The 15,601-nt window shown below is 48.7% G+C and overlaps 1 protein-coding gene across 1 annotated transcript in view; it reads right to left on the bottom strand.

The window, feature by feature from the left end:
• Positions 1-15,601, bottom strand: part of TRAM2 (translocation associated membrane protein 2) — a 52,625-nt gene that overhangs the window by 20,182 nt on the left and 16,842 nt on the right. Inside the window, exon 2 of the mRNA XM_063915111.1 lies at positions 13,240-13,303. Within this exon, the coding sequence (XP_063771181.1) occupies positions 13,240-13,303 (64 nt within the window). The remainder of the gene's footprint in view (positions 1-13,239; positions 13,304-15,601) is intronic.

The following is a 15,601-nucleotide window of genomic DNA, read 5'->3' as shown; positions in this document are numbered from 1 at the left end:
CTTCCTTGTGGAATGGGCTTTTACAGTTTTAGGCTGCGGTAGTCCCACCGCAGAATGCGCAAGCTGAATAGTGCTACAAATCCAGCGCGCTATAGTCTGCTTAGAAGCAGGAGCACCCAGCTTGTTGGGTGCATCCAGGATAAACAGCGAGTCAGTTTTTCCGACTCCAGCCGTCCTGGAAATATACATTTTCAGGGCCCTGACTACGTCCAGTAACTTGGAATCCTCCAAGTCCCTAGTAGCCGCAGGCACCACAATAGGTTGGTTCAAGTGAAAACCTGATACCACCTTCGGGAGAAAGTGAGGACGAGTCCTCAACTCTGACCTATCCATATGGAAAGTCAGGTAAGGGCTTTTTTTTTTTATGACAAAGCCGCCAATTCTGACACATGCCTGGCCGAAGCCAGAGCCAACACATGACCACTTTCCATGTGAGATATTTCAAATCCACGGTTTTAAGTGGCTCAAACCAATGTGATTCCAGGAACTCCAAAACCACATTGAGAACCCAAGGTGCCACTGGGGCACAAAAAAGGGGCTGAATATGCAGCACTCCCTTACAACGTCTGAACTTCAGGCTGACATCCTTCCTGGCTTTGAGCAGGATAAGAATGACTTCCTCCGGAAAGCCTTTTTCACTCAGGATCCGGTGTTCAACCGCCATGCCGTCAACGCAGTCGCGGTAAGTCTTTGAACAGACAGGGCCCCTGCTGTAGCAGATCCTGTCTGAGTGGCAGAGGCCATGGGTCCTCTGAGATCATCTCTTGAAGTTCCGGGTACCAAGCCGTTCTTGGCCAATCCGGAACAATGAGTATAGTTCTTACTCCTCTTTTTCTTATTATCCTCAGTACCTTGGGTATGAGAGGGAGAGGAGGGAACACATAAACCGACTGGTACACCCGCGGTGTCACTAGAGCATCCACAGCGATCGCCAGAGGTTCCCTTGACCTGGCGCAATATCTTTTTTATTGAGGCGGGATGCCATCATGTCCACCTGTGGTCTTTCCCAACGGTTTACCAGCATTTGGAAGACTTCTGGATGAAGTCCCTATTCTCCCAGGTGGAGTCTGCTGCGGAAGTCTGCTTCCCAGTTGTCCACTCCCGGAATGAACACTGCTGCCAGTGCTACCACATGATTTTCCGCCCAACGGGGAATATCTTGTGGCTTCTGCCATTGCCCTCCTGCTTCTTGTGCCGCCCTGCCTGTTTACATGGGCGAGCGCCGTGATGTTGTCTGATTGGATCAGTACGGCTGGTTTTGAAGCAGGGGCCTTGCTTGGCTTAGGGCCTTGTAAATGGCTCTTAGCTCCAGAAAATTTATGTTAAGTGAAATCTCCTGTTTGGACCACCGTCCTTGGAATTTTACTCCCTGTGTGACTGCACCCCAGCCCCGAAGGCTGGCATCCGTGGTCACCAGGACCCAGTCCTGTATTCCGAATCTGCGGCCCTCTAGTAGATGAGCCCTCTGCAGCCACCACCGCAGCGACACCCTGGATCTTGCCGACCGGGTTATCCGCTGCTGTATCTGGAGATGGGACCCGGACCATTTGTCCAACAGGTCCCACTGGAAAATCCTTGCGTGGAACTTTACGAATGGAATTGCTTCGTACGAAGCTACCATTTTACCCAGGACTCGTGTGCATTGATGTACCGACACCTGTCCCGGTCTTAGGAGGTTTCTGACTAGAGATGACAACTCCTCGGCTTTTTCCATTGGAAGAAACACTTTTTTCTGGTCTGTTTCCAGAATCATTCCCAGGAACAGAAGACGTGTCGTCGGGACCAGCTGTGACTTTGGAATATTGAGAATCCAGCCCTGCTGTTGCAGCACTTCCCGAGAAAGTGCTACCCCCTTACCAACTGTTCCTTGGACCTCACCTTTATCAGGAGATCGTCCAAGTACGGGATAATTAAAACTCCCTTCTTGCGAAGGAGTATCATCATTTCGGTCATTACCCTGGTAAAGACCCTCGGTGCCGTGGATAATCCAAACGGCAGCGTCTGGAACGGATAGTGACAGTCCTGTACCACAACCTTGAGGTACTCCTGGCGAGGAGGGTAAATGGGGACATGCAGGTAAGCATCCTCGATGTCCAGAGAGACCCTGTAATCCCCCTCGTCCAGGTTCGCAATAATCGCCCTGAGCGATTCCATCTTGAACTTGAATCTTTTGTTATATGTGTTCAAGGATTTTAAATTTAAGATGGGTCTCACCGAACCGTCCGGTTTCGGTACCACAAACATTGTGGAAAAGTAACCCTTTTCCTGCTGAAGGAGGGGTACCTTGATAATCACTTGCTGTGAATACAGTTTTTGGATAGCCACCAACACTGCCTCCCTGGCAGAGGGAGTTGCCGGTAAGGCAGATTTTAGGAAACGGCGGGGGGGAGACGTCTCGAATTCCAGCCTGTACCCCTGAGATACTGTTTGAAGAACTCAGGGATCCACCTGTGAGAGAGCCCACTGTGCGCTGAAATTTCTGAGACGGGCCCCCACCGTACCCGGGTCCGCCTGAGCAGCCCCAGCGTCATGCTGTGGACTTACCGGACGCAGGGGAGGACTTCTGCTCTTGGGAACTAGCTGTGTGCTGCAGCTTTTTCCCTCTACCTTTTCCTCTTGGCAGAAAAGATGAGCCTCTAGCCCTCTACTTTTCTGGGGCCGAAGGGACTGTACCTGATAATACAGTGCTTTCTTTTGCTGTGGGGTAGCTTGTGGCAAAAGTTTTGATTTCCCAGCCGTAGCTGTGGAAACGAGGTCTGAAAGACCATCCCCAAACAGTTCCACCCCCTTATAGGGCAAACTTCCATGTGCTGTTTTGCATCGGCATCGCCCGACCATTGCCGAGTCCATAACCCCCGCCTGGCGGCAATGGTTTTACATAGCGCTTATACGTGATGCCAGTCGGCAAATATCCCTCTGTGCATCACGCATGTATAAGACAGCGTCTTTTATATGCTCTATTTTCAGCAAAATATTGTCCCTATCTATAGTATAAATATTATCCGACAGGGAATCTGACCACGCAGCTGCCGCACTGCACATCTATGCCGAGGCAATAGCAGGTCTCAATATAATGCCCGTGTGTGTGTATATAGCTTTAACGGTAGTTTTTTCTGCTTTCTATCAGCAGGTCCTTCAGGGCGGCCGTATCCGGAGACGGTAGTGCCACCTTTTTTACTAAGCGTGTAACCGCTTTTTCTACCCTAGGGGGTATTTCCCAACGTGACCTATCCTCTGGCGGAAAAGGGTACGCTGCTTAGAAATTATCAATTTCTTATCGGGGGAAGTCCACGCTTCCTCACACACCTCATATCAATTTCTCAGATGCAGGAAAAACTACAGGTAGTTTTTTCTCACCAAACATAATACCCTTTTTTGTGGTACCTGGGGTATTATCAGAAATGTGTAAAACATTTTTCATTGCCTCAATCATGTAACGGGTGGACCTATTGGAGGGTACACTAGTCTCATCATCGTCGACACTTGAGTCGGTATCCGTGTCGACGTCTGTATCTATCTGTCACCTGAGGTAGCGGGCGTTTTAAAGCCCCTGATGACATTTGAGACGCTGGAACAGGCACAAGCTGTGTAGCCGGCTGTCCTATGTCGTCAAACCTTTTGTGTAAGGAGTTGACACTTCCACGCAATTCCTTCCATAAGTCCAACCACACAGGTGTCGACCCCGCAGGGGGTGACATCACATTCACAGGCATTTGCTCCGCCTCCACATCATTTTCCTCCTCATACATGTCGACACAGCAGTACCGACACACAGCAGACACACAGGGAATGCTCTTACAGAGGACAGGACCCCACAAAGCCAGAGGGAGAGTATGCCAGCACACACCAGAGCGCTATATATCACAGGGATATCACCTATAAAACGTGTTTTCCCTTATAGCTGCATAATATAATGTATACTGCGTCTAATTTGTGCCCCCCCTCTCTTTTTTACCCTTTTCTGTAGTGCAGGACTGCAGGGGAGAGCCAGGGAGCGATCCCTCCAGCAGAGCTGTGAGGGAAAATGGCGCCAGTGTGCTGAGGGAGATGGCTCCGCCCCTTTTTCGGCGGGCTTTCTCCCGCTATTGTAAAAGTTCTGGCAGGGGTTAATAAACACCTATATAGCCCCTGGGGCTATATATGGTGTCAGTTCGCCAGCCAAGGTGTTAAAATTGCTGCTCAGGGCGCCCCCCCCCAGCGCCTGCACCCTTCAGTGACCGCAGTGTGTGGTGTGCATGAGGAGCAATGGCGCACAGCTGCAGTGCTGTGCGCTACCTTGGAGAAGACAGAAGTCTTCAGCCGCCGATTTTCCGGACCTTCTTGCTTCTGGCTCTGTAAGGGGGACGGCGGCGCGGCTCCGGGAACGGACGACGAGGTCGGGTCCTGTGTTCGATCCCTCTGGAGCTAATGGTGTCCAGTAGCCTAAGAAGCCCAAGCTACCACCACTTAGGTAGGTTCGCTTCTTCTCCCCTTAGTCCCTCGGTGCAGTGAGCCTGTTGCCAGCAGGTCTCACTGAAAATAAAAAACCTAACATATACTTTCTTCCTAGGAGCTCAGGAGAGCCCCTAGTGTGCATCCAGCTCAGCCGGGCACAGAAATCTAACTGAGGCTTGGAGGAGGGTCATAGGGGGAGGAGCCAGTGCACACCAGGTAGTCCTAAATCTTTCTTTAGAGTGCCCAGTCTCCTGCGGAGCCCGTCTATTCCCCATGGTCCTTACGGAGTCTCCAGCATCCAGAAATTAGTAAATCGGATTAATAAAGTAACTCCGATAATATGTCACAAGTTCAAAAAGATTCACAATTGTTCCTTATTAATTAGGATTATTACAGGACAGTGTACGTATAAAACACAAATTTAGGTTAATCCCTTAGTCTAGAGGCTAGGAGCAAACTTAGTTATGTGCGCTGTTAGGCGCTGCAGAACCCTTGTGGCGCCATATGAATAAATAATAATAATAATTTTGCCAGCTCTATCATATAATAATATATACAGTGGATTATTGTTATTAGACAAGGATAATCCAAACACAAAATAAATTGCGTAAATGTAAAAGAAGAAAATCAATAACCTCTATTTTCGCATATCAATTTAAAACACTGATCAACCCCCCAGGAAATCTGCTTAAGTAACGTATGATGGAGCATTTCCTCCCACACTGCCAGTTACAGCCACATCGCTCACTCCTTACCCAGCGTGTACATCAATTAAGTACAGAGCATGATATTTATTACCAGTTATTTATATAGCGCGCACATATTCCGCAGCGCTGTACAGAGAATATTTGGACTATTCACATCAGTCCCTGCCCCAGTGGAATTTACAATCTATATTCCCTACCTTCCTTTGCATGAATCACGAGGCAATTTTTAACTAGTTTTCCTGGATTAGTTTAATAAAAAGGATCAACATTAGTATTCCTTCTATAGGAGTATTCTGCTCCTTCCACTTTTCGAATTCTTGATCAATGGATTCCTGCTGCCCTGTCATCACCAGCACATCACTCACCCCTTATATACAGTCCTCTGTCTGTGTCTTCCTGCTGCCTCCATTCCCCTCCTCACATCATGTCACTGTCCCTGTCACATGCAGCCCTGTCCTCACTGACACATCACTCATCTCCTGATATACTCTGTGCTGCTGTGGACCCTGCTCCTCCCACTATATAACTCCCAGTCTGTGGCTACCTGCTGCCTCCATTCCCCTCCTCATATAATGTCACTGCCCCTGTCACATGCAGCCCTGTCCTCACTGACACATCACTCATCTCCTGATATACTCTGTGCTGCTGGGGACCCTGCTCCTCCCACTATATAACTCTCAGTCTGTGGCTTCCTGCTGCCTCCATTCCCCTCCTCACATCATGTCACTGCCCCTGTCACATGCAGCCCTGTCCTCACTGACACATCACTCATCTCCTGATATACTCTGTGCTGCTGGGGACCCTGCTCCTCCCACTATATAACTCTCAGTCTGTGGCTTCCTGCTGCCTCCATTCCCCTCCTCACATCATGTCACTGCCCCTGTCACATACAGCACTGTTCTCACTGACAGATCACTCATCTCCTGATATACTCTGTGCTGCTGTGACCCTGCTCCTCTCACTATATAACTCCCAGTCTGTGGCTTCCTGCTGCCTCCATTCCCCTCCTCACATCATGTCACTGCCGCTGTCACATCGATCCCTGTCCTCACTGACATATCACTCATCTCCTGATATACTCTGTGCTGCTGGGGACCCTGCTCCTCCCACTATATAACTCTCAGTCTGTGGCTTCCTGCTGCCTCCATTCTCCTCCTCACATCATGTCACTGCCCCTGTCACATGCAGCCCTGTCCTCACGGACACATCCCTCATCTCCTGATATACTCTGTGCTGCTGTGACCCTGCTCCTCTCACTATATAACTCCCAGTCTGTGGCTTCCTGCTGCCTCCATTCTACTCCTCACATCATGTCACTGCCCCTGTCACATGCAGCCCGGTCCTCACTGACACATCACTCATCTCCTGATATACTCTGTGCTGCTGGGGCTCTGCTCCTCCCACTATATAACTCTCAGTCTGTGGCTTCCTGCTGCCTCCATTCTCCTCCTCACATCATGTCACTGCCCCTGCCACATGCAGCCCTGTCCTCACTGTCACATCACTCATCTCCTGATATACTCTGTGCTGCTGGGGACCCTGCTCCTCCCACTATATAACTCTCAGTCTGTGGCTTCCTGCTGCCTCCATTCCCCTCCTCACATGAATAGAAACATCTCAGATAAAATAAGAATTTACTTACCGATAATTCTATTTCTCGGAGTCCGTAGTGGATGCTGGGGTTCCTGAAAGGACCATGGGGAATAGCGGCTCCGCAGGAGACAGGGCACAAAAGTAAAGCTTTTACAGGTCAGGTGGTGTGTACTGGCTCCTCCCCCTATGACCCTCCTCCAGACTCCAGTTAGGTACTGTGCCCGGACGAGCGTACACAATAAGGGAGGATTTTGAATCCCGGGTAAGACTCATACCAGCCACACCAATCACACCGTACAACTTGTGATCTAAACCCAGTTAACAGTATGATAACAGAGGAGCCTCTGAAAGATGGCTTCCTAAACAATAACCCGAATTAGTTAACAATAACTATGTACAAGTATTGCAGATAATCCGCACTTGGGATGGGCGCCCAGCATCCACTACGGACTCCGAGAAATAGAATTATCGGTAAGTAAATTCTTATTTTCTCTATCGTCCTAAGTGGATGCTGGGGTTCCTGAAAGGACCATGGGGATTATACCAAAGCTCCCAAACGGGCGGGAGAGTGCGGATGACTCTGCAGCACCGAATGAGAGAACTCCAGGTCCTCCTTTGCCAGGGTATCAAATTTGTAAAAATTTACAAACGTGTTCTCCCCTGACCACGTAGCTGCTCGGCAGAGTTGTAATGCCGAGACCCCTCGGGCAGCCGCCCAAGATGAGCCCACCTTCCTTGCGGAATGGGCCTTAACAGATTTAGGCTGTGGCAGGCCTGCCACAGAATGTACAAGTTGAATTTTGTTACAAAACCAACGAGTAATCGACTGCTTAGAAGCAGGTGCACCCAACTTGTTGGGTGCATACAGTATAAACAGCGAGTCAGATTTTCTGACTCCAGCCGTCCTTTAAATGTATATTTTTAAGGCTCTGACAACGTCCAACAACTTGGAGTCCTTCAAGTCGTCTGTAGCCGCAGGCACTACAATAGGCTGGTTCAGGTGAAACGCTGATACCACCTTAGGGAGAAAATGCGGACGCGTCCGCAGCTCTGCCCTATGTCGAATGGAAATTTAAATAAGGGCTTTTATAAGACAAAGCCGCCAGTTCAGATACTCTCCCGGCCGAAGCCAGGGCCAGTAACAGTCACTTTCCATGTGAGATATTTCAAATCCACATTCTTTAGTGGTTCAAACCAATTGGATTTGAGGAAATCTAAAACTACATTTAGATCCCACGGTGCCACCTTAGGCACCACAGGAGGCTGTATATGCAGTACTCCTTTGATAAAAATCTGGACCTCAGGGACTGAGGCCAATTCTTTGTGGAAGAATATTGATAGGGCCGAAATTTGAACCTTAATAGATCCCAATTTGAGACCCATAGACAATCCTGATTGCAGGAAATGTAGGAAAACGACCCAGTTGAAATTCCTCCATCGGAGCACTCCGCTGCTCGCACCACGCAACATATTTTCGCCAAATACGGCGATAATGCTTCGCGGTGACTTCCTTCCTTGCCTTTATCAAGGTAGGAATGACTTCTTCTGGAATGCCTTTTCCTTTTAGGATCTGGCATTCAACGCCATGCCGTCAAACGCAGCCGCGGTAAGTCTTGAAAAAGACAAGGACCCTGCTGAAGCAGGTCCCTTCTCAGAAGTAGAGGCCACGGATCGTCCGTGACCATCTCTTGAAGTTCCGGGTACCAAGTCCTTCTTGGCCAATCCGGAGCCACTAGTCCTACTCCTCTTTGCCGTATAATCCTCAATACCTTTGGTATGAGAGGCAGAGGAGGAAACACATATACCGACTGGTACACCCAAGGTGTTACCAGCGCGTCCACAGCTATTGCCTGCGGATCTCTTGACCTGGCGCAATACCTGTCCAGTGTTTTGTTGAGGCGAGACGCCATCATGTCCACCATTGGTTTTACCCAACGGTTTAATAGCATGTGGAAAACTTCTGGATGAAGTCCCCACTCTCCCGGGTGAAGGTCGTGTCTGCTGAGGAAGTCTGCTTCCCAGTTGTCCACGCCCGGGATGAATACTGCTGACAGTGCTATCACGTGATTCTCCGCCCAGCGAAGGATCCTGGCAGCTTCTGCCATTGCCCTCCTGCTTCTTGTGCCGCCCTGTCTGTTTACATGGGCGACTGCCGTGATGTTGTTCGACTGGATCAACACCGGTCTTCCTTGAAGCAGAGGTTCCGTCTGGCTTAGAGCATTGTAGATTGCTCTTAGTTCCAGAATGCTTATGTGAAGAGACTTTTTCAGGCTCGACCACACTCCCTGGAAATTTCTTCCCTGTGTGACTGCTCCCCAGCCTCTCAGGCTGGCATCCGTGGTCACCAGGATCCAATCCTGCATGCCGAATCTGCGGCCCTCCAATAGATGAGCCTCCTGCAACCACCACAGAAGGGATACCCTTGTCCTCGGCGACAGGGTTATCCGCAGGTGCATCTGAAGATGCGACCCTGACCATTTGTCCAACAGATCCCTTTGCATGGAATCTGCCGAAAGGGATTGCTTCGTAAGAAGCTACCATTTTTTCCCAGGACTCTTGTGCATTGATGTACAGACACCTTTCCTGGTTTTAGGAGGTTCCTGACCAGGTCAGATAACTCCTTGGCTTTTTCTTCGGGAAGAAAAACCTTTTTCTGAACTGTGTCCAGAATCATCCCCAGGAACAGCAGACGAGTTGTCGGCATTAATTGGGATTTTGGAATATTCAGAATCCATCCGTGCTGCTTTAGCACCTCTTGAGATAGTGCTAAACCCATCTCTAGCTGTTCTCTGGACCTTGCCCTTATTAGGAGATCGTCCAAGTATGGGATAATTAATACGCCTTTTCTTCGAAGAAGAAATATTATCTCGGCCATTACCTTTGTAAAGACCCGAGGTGCCGTGGACAAACCAAACGGCAGCGTCTGAAACTGATAGTGACAGTTTTGTACAACGAACCTGAGGTACCCCTGGTGTGAGGGGTAATTGGAACGTGGAGATACGCATCCTTGATGTCCAAGGATACCATAAAGTCCCCTTCTTCCAGGTTCGCTATCACTGCTCTGAGTGACTCCATCTTGAACTTGAACTTCTTTATGTATAGGTTCAAGGACTTCAGATTTAGAATAGGCCTTACCGAGCCATCCGGCTTCGGTACCACAAATAGAGTGGAATAATACCCCTTCCCTTGTTGTAGAAGAGGTACCTTGACTATCACCTGCTGAGAATACAGCTTGTGAATGGATTCCAAAACCGTCTCCCTTTCTGAGGGGGACGTTGGTAAAGCAGACTTCAGGAAACGGCGAGGTGGCTCTGTCTCTAATTTCAACCTGTACCCCTGAGATATTATCTGCAGGATCCAGGGATTTACCTGCGAGTGAGCCCACTGCGCGCTGTAATTTTTGAGACGACCACCTACCGCCCCCGAGTCCGCTTGCGAAGCCCCAGCGTCATGCTGAGGCTTTTGTAGAAGCCGGGGAGGGCTTCTGTTCCTGGGAAGGAGCTGCCTGTTGCTGTCTCTTCCCTCGTCCTCTGCCTCGTGGCAGATATGAATAGCCCTTTGCTCTCTTATTTTTAAAGGAACGAAAGGGCTGCGGTTGAAAGGTCGGTGCCTTTTTCTGTTGGGGAGTGACTTGAGGTAGAAAGGTGGATTTCCCGGCCGTAGCCGTGGCCACCAAATCCGATAGACCGACCTCAAATAACTCCTCTACGCATCGCCTGTCCACTGTCGTGTCCATAAAGCTCTTCTGGCCGAAATGGACATAGCACTTACCCGTGATGCCAGTGTGCAGATATCTCTCTGTGCATCACGCATATAAAGAAATGCATCCTTTATTTGTTCTAACGACAGTAAAATATTGTCCCTGTCCAGGGTATCAATATTTTCGATCAGGGACTCTGACCAAACTACCCCAGCACTGCACATCCAGGCAGTCGCAATAGCTGGTCGTAGTATAACACCTGCATGTGTGTATATACCTTTTTGGATATTTTCCATCCTCCTATCTGATGGATCTTTAAGTGCGTCCGTCTCAGGAGAGGGTAACGCCACTTGTTTTGATAAGCGTGTTAGCGCTTTGTCCACCCTAGGAGGTGTTTCCCAGCGCTCCCTAACCTCTGGCGGGAAAGGGTATACAGCCAATAACTTCTTTGAAATTAGCAGTTTTTTATCGGGGCACCCCACGCTTCATCACACACGTCATTTAATTCTTCTGATTCGGTACAAACTACTGGTAGTTTTTTCACACCCCACATAATACCCTGTTTAGTGGTACCTGTAGTATCAGCTAAATGTAACATCTCCTTTATTGCCAAAATCATATAACGTGTGGCCCTACTGGAAAATACGGTTGATTCGTCACCTTCACCACCGGAATCAGTGCCTGTGTCTGGGTCTGTGTCGACCGACTGAGGCAAGGGACGTTTTACAGCCCCTGACGGTGTTTGAGGCGCCTGGACAGACACTAATTGAGTGTCCGGCCGCCTCATGTCGGCAAACGACTGCTTAAGCGAGTTGACGCTATCCCGTAATTCCACAAATAAAGGCATCCATTCTGGTGTCGACCCCCTAGGAGGTGACATCCTCATATTTGGCAATTGCTCCGCCTCCACACCAATAACGTCCTCATACATGTCGACACACACGTACCGACACACAGCAGACACACAGGGAATGCTCTATACGAAGACAGGACCCACTAGCCCTTTGGGGAGACAGAGGGAGAGTCTGCCAGCACACACCAAAAAGCGCTATATATGACAGGGATAGCCTTATGATTAAGTGCTCCCTTATAGCTGCTTTTATATTAATATATTGCCATTTATTCTGCCCCCCCTCTCTGTTATACCCTGTTTCTGTAGTGCAGTGCAGGGGAGAGACCTGGGAGCCTTCCTGACCAGCGGAGCTGTGACAGAAAATGGCGCCGTGTGCTGAGGAGATAGGCCCCGCCCCTTTTTCGGCGGGCTCGTCTCCCGCTATTTAGTACATTTAGGCAGGGGTAAATATCTCCATATAGCCTCTGGGGCTATATGTGAGGTATTTTTAGCCTTTTTAAAGGTTTTCATTTGCCTCCCAGGGCGCCCCCCCCCAGCGCCCTGCACCCTCAGTGACTGCCGTGTGAAGTGTGCTGAGAGGAAAATGGCGCACAGCTGCAGTGCTGTGCGCTACCTTAAGAAGACTGCAGGAGTCTTCAGCCGCCGATTCTGGACCTCTTCTTGCTTCAGCATCTGTGAGGGGGCCGGCGGCGTGGCTCCGGTGACCATCCAGGCTGTACCTGTGATCGTCCCTCTGGAGCTTCATGTCCAGTAGCCAAGAAGCCAATCCATCCTGCACGCAGGTGAGTTCACTTCTTCTCCCCTCTGTCCCTCGTTGCAGTGATCCTGTTGCCAGCAGGAATCACTGTAAAATAAAAAACCTAAGCTAAACTCTCTAAGCAGCTCTTTATGAGAGCCACCTAGAATTGCACCCTTCTCGGCCGGGCACAAAAATCTAACTGGAGTCTGGAGGAGGGTCATAGGGGGAGGAGCCAGTACACACCACCTGACCTGTAAAAGCTTTACTTTTGTGCCCTGTCTCCTGCGGAGCCGCTATTCCCCATGGTCCTTTCAGGAACCCCAGCATCCACTTAGGACGATAGAGAAAGAGGAGATGAACAGTGACTTGTGTCTGAGCACTTATGATACCGTCTTTCACCAAAGGGAACGAGACAGAACACAAGCGGACAATTATAGCTAGGTCAGGTGTTATTCCATTATTACAGGGATATTACTATAGCTTAGTAAATAACATCTGGCATATTACATCACCAGCAGTGTTTTCACATTAAGCCAGGTCTGGGCATAGTATAAGGACACTTACACATTCCGAGAACAGGAATAAAAATTCATAGGACTAAATCAAGATCTACCACAGACCAATGTAATTAATTAATAGAAATTGGAACAAAAATTACATTTCTATTAAACCCCCCACCCATAAAACAGATAATGTTATATATACAGTATATACATTGTTTACTTTACAGGTTACATAACATCAATTCATTACTAAAAATTCCATCAACCAGTCTTCTACATCCTCCGTCCGGTGAGATTTCAGCTCTGTATACAAAGTATCTCGGAATTAAAGGGAAGATACAGTTTATCAGTCTCACAATCGTCACCGTGGGAACTGACTCGCGTAATCCGGTTCCCACGGTGACTATTGTGAGGCTTCTGCCTGTATCCGATATCTCGCTGCAGTCAGCGGCTGATTCTCTCATGTAACTCAAACTTTCTATGCAGACAGTACTAGCACGAATGGGTAACATTTAGGAAAATGTATTGTTCTGGCCAATCCCCCTACACCCCTCAGCCAATGTCATACACCAGCGCCACCACCTGGCTGCTTCAGGAACTACAACACGAGGAAGATGCACTTGGTGGCCCATTCACACTTATGGAGAAACCCACTACAGACAGAGGGGAGGGGAGGGGGGGGGGGGGGGGGGGGGGGGGGGTCCACTTACCGAGCGACTGCAGGCTGCTGTTATACTGAGGTAAGATGAAGATGAAGGCAGTTTTAGCGGTGACCTGTAACAAACAGATGCAGTTAGTGGACGATGATTTCTGCATAGGACACAATTCCTGAAAAACGACCACAAGTAGATACAACAGAAGAACAAACAAGAGACAGGTCACATGATGGCGGGAGACCCCCAGTCTCGCTACATAGAGGGCAATTTCCAATACATTCCCTTCACAGCATTGCCCAACTACCCATATAATCCTAAATACATACATGTAACCAAGCTTTAGGCTTCCTGGGGGCAGGAAGACGGGGCTATAGAGGTAGGAGGGGAACCAGTCTGCACTGATTACTACTGCCTATGAAATCTTGGGTATCAAATACCATCCGGCAGCTGGCAGCACATGTGGCATTACACTTCAGCTTTACATAGACAACAGAATAAGGGGGAAATGTACCAAAGCTTGGAGAGAGAAAGTGGAGAACACATTGTAGCAAGGCAGTTAGGAGCGGATTGGTTGGTACCATCTCTCTCCAAGCTTCGATACATCTCCCCCTAAGAGAGATGATTAGCACCCGATATTGTGACAGCAGCCAGTAACCTCACATTGGGCATTTATATTATGGTGATAAATATTTACCCTGCACAGAAACAAAGTAACCCACCCAAATCTAACCCTCTCTGCAACTGTTACATCTGCCCCACCTGCAGTGCACATGGTTTTGCCCAAATGCTAAGAAATTTGCTGCTGTGGTCCACTCTGACTTACCCCCTTTGTACTGTACGGTGCATTACTCTGGAATAAGTGTCTAAGGGTCGTCGAATATGTTACTTTGGGGCATTTTACAATCTGCCCATTTACCGAAGGCCAAACTGACGGAACACGGTCCAATCGTCCGACTCTAGAACACCAATGTGTTTTTTCGTTAGTAGAATAGAAACCCTGGATTTAATATACATTGGGTTTAGTACCTGTTGCAAAGCCTATGGTGATCCCACCCAACAACAGCGCTGGCTCTGGCAGGCAAGTTTATGTGAAGGCCACTATAATCTGTGCACCCTTTGTTTTATTAATATGGTTAAAATCTAAATATGATGTGGGGTCCCCCCCTAAATAATTAACCTAGGACTCAGAGCCTGGGCTGGTCTGGAAATTGTTTTCCAATAACTAGCACTAGGCTGAGCCAACCGGGGCACCTGACCCTACAGCACGGGGGTCCCGCTGCCACAGCGGCAACCGGCCCAAAACTGGTCAGCCCAGGGCTGGAACCCCTGGGGAAGTGGGGACCCCAACAATAAAACAAAATGGTGTTCTTCCTCTCCTCGGGCAACCAGTGTTGGCTGCGAGAGAACTGACCAATCAGCACCTTCCCATTCATTCCTATGGAGAGTGTCCAAGTGACCTCTCATTAGTGATGGGGCTCTGGGAGGAGCAATAGTGTTTTGTTTTTCAAGTTTACAGGTGCCAATGGGCTCCTGACCAGTTTGGGGCTGTGCGTCCCCTTGCTATAGGGCACAGGTTCTCAAACTCGGTCCTCAGGACCCCACACGGTGCATGGTTTGCAGGTCTCCTCACAGAATCACAAGTGAAATAATTATTTCCACCTGTGGACCTTTTAAAATGTGTCAGTGAGTAATTAATACACCTGTGCACCAGCTGGGTTACCTGCAAAACATGCAATGTGTGGGGTCCCGAGGACCGAGTTTGAAAACCACTGCTATAGGGTCAGCTGCCCTGGCTGGTTCAGCCTAGTCCTGGTTATTAGTAAATGGAAGGGACCCCCCCCACACCATTTTCACCCTATATACAATACCAGCCTGGGCTCAGAGTCCGGGGCTGACAGTGGATTTGCCGTTGGATCAGCTGCAGAATAGGGGGTTGTAATCCAATAAACCTACACTACACAGATGTAAAAATCGCCTCTAGCAAGGGTTTAAAGCAGGGGTGGAGAACCTGCGGCCAGTTATTGTTGAACTACACATCCCACCATGTCCTGCAACAGTTTTAGCATGGCAAAATAGCAAAACTGTGGCATGGCATGCTGGTATGTGTAGTTCAACAGCTGAAGGACCAAAGGTTCCTCACCCTTGGTTTAAAGGGTAGACAAATTAAAATGAGCGTTTAGATGGTCAGCTCTTGGACACTAGATGTCTAGATTTGTATCAGTGCGTTGGACACTAATAAAAATAAAAACAAAAACAGAAAAACAACAACATAAACAGATCTCGTTATTCGGATTGTTTTCATAGGGTAACGTGAATAGTTAAATGTTTATTTATATAACTTAATTAAATTTGGGAAATGTGTCCAACCTGTAACAGCCAAAAGCTACGAAGCTTAATCCAATATTTACACAAGTAA

The sequence above is a fragment of the Pseudophryne corroboree genome, chromosome 4 (assembly GCF_028390025.1).
Source record: "Pseudophryne corroboree isolate aPseCor3 chromosome 4, aPseCor3.hap2, whole genome shotgun sequence".
Taxonomy (NCBI): domain Eukaryota; kingdom Metazoa; phylum Chordata; class Amphibia; order Anura; family Myobatrachidae; genus Pseudophryne; species Pseudophryne corroboree.
Note: the sequence above shows the minus strand (reverse complement) of the source record. Positions and strands in the feature narration are given on the sequence as shown.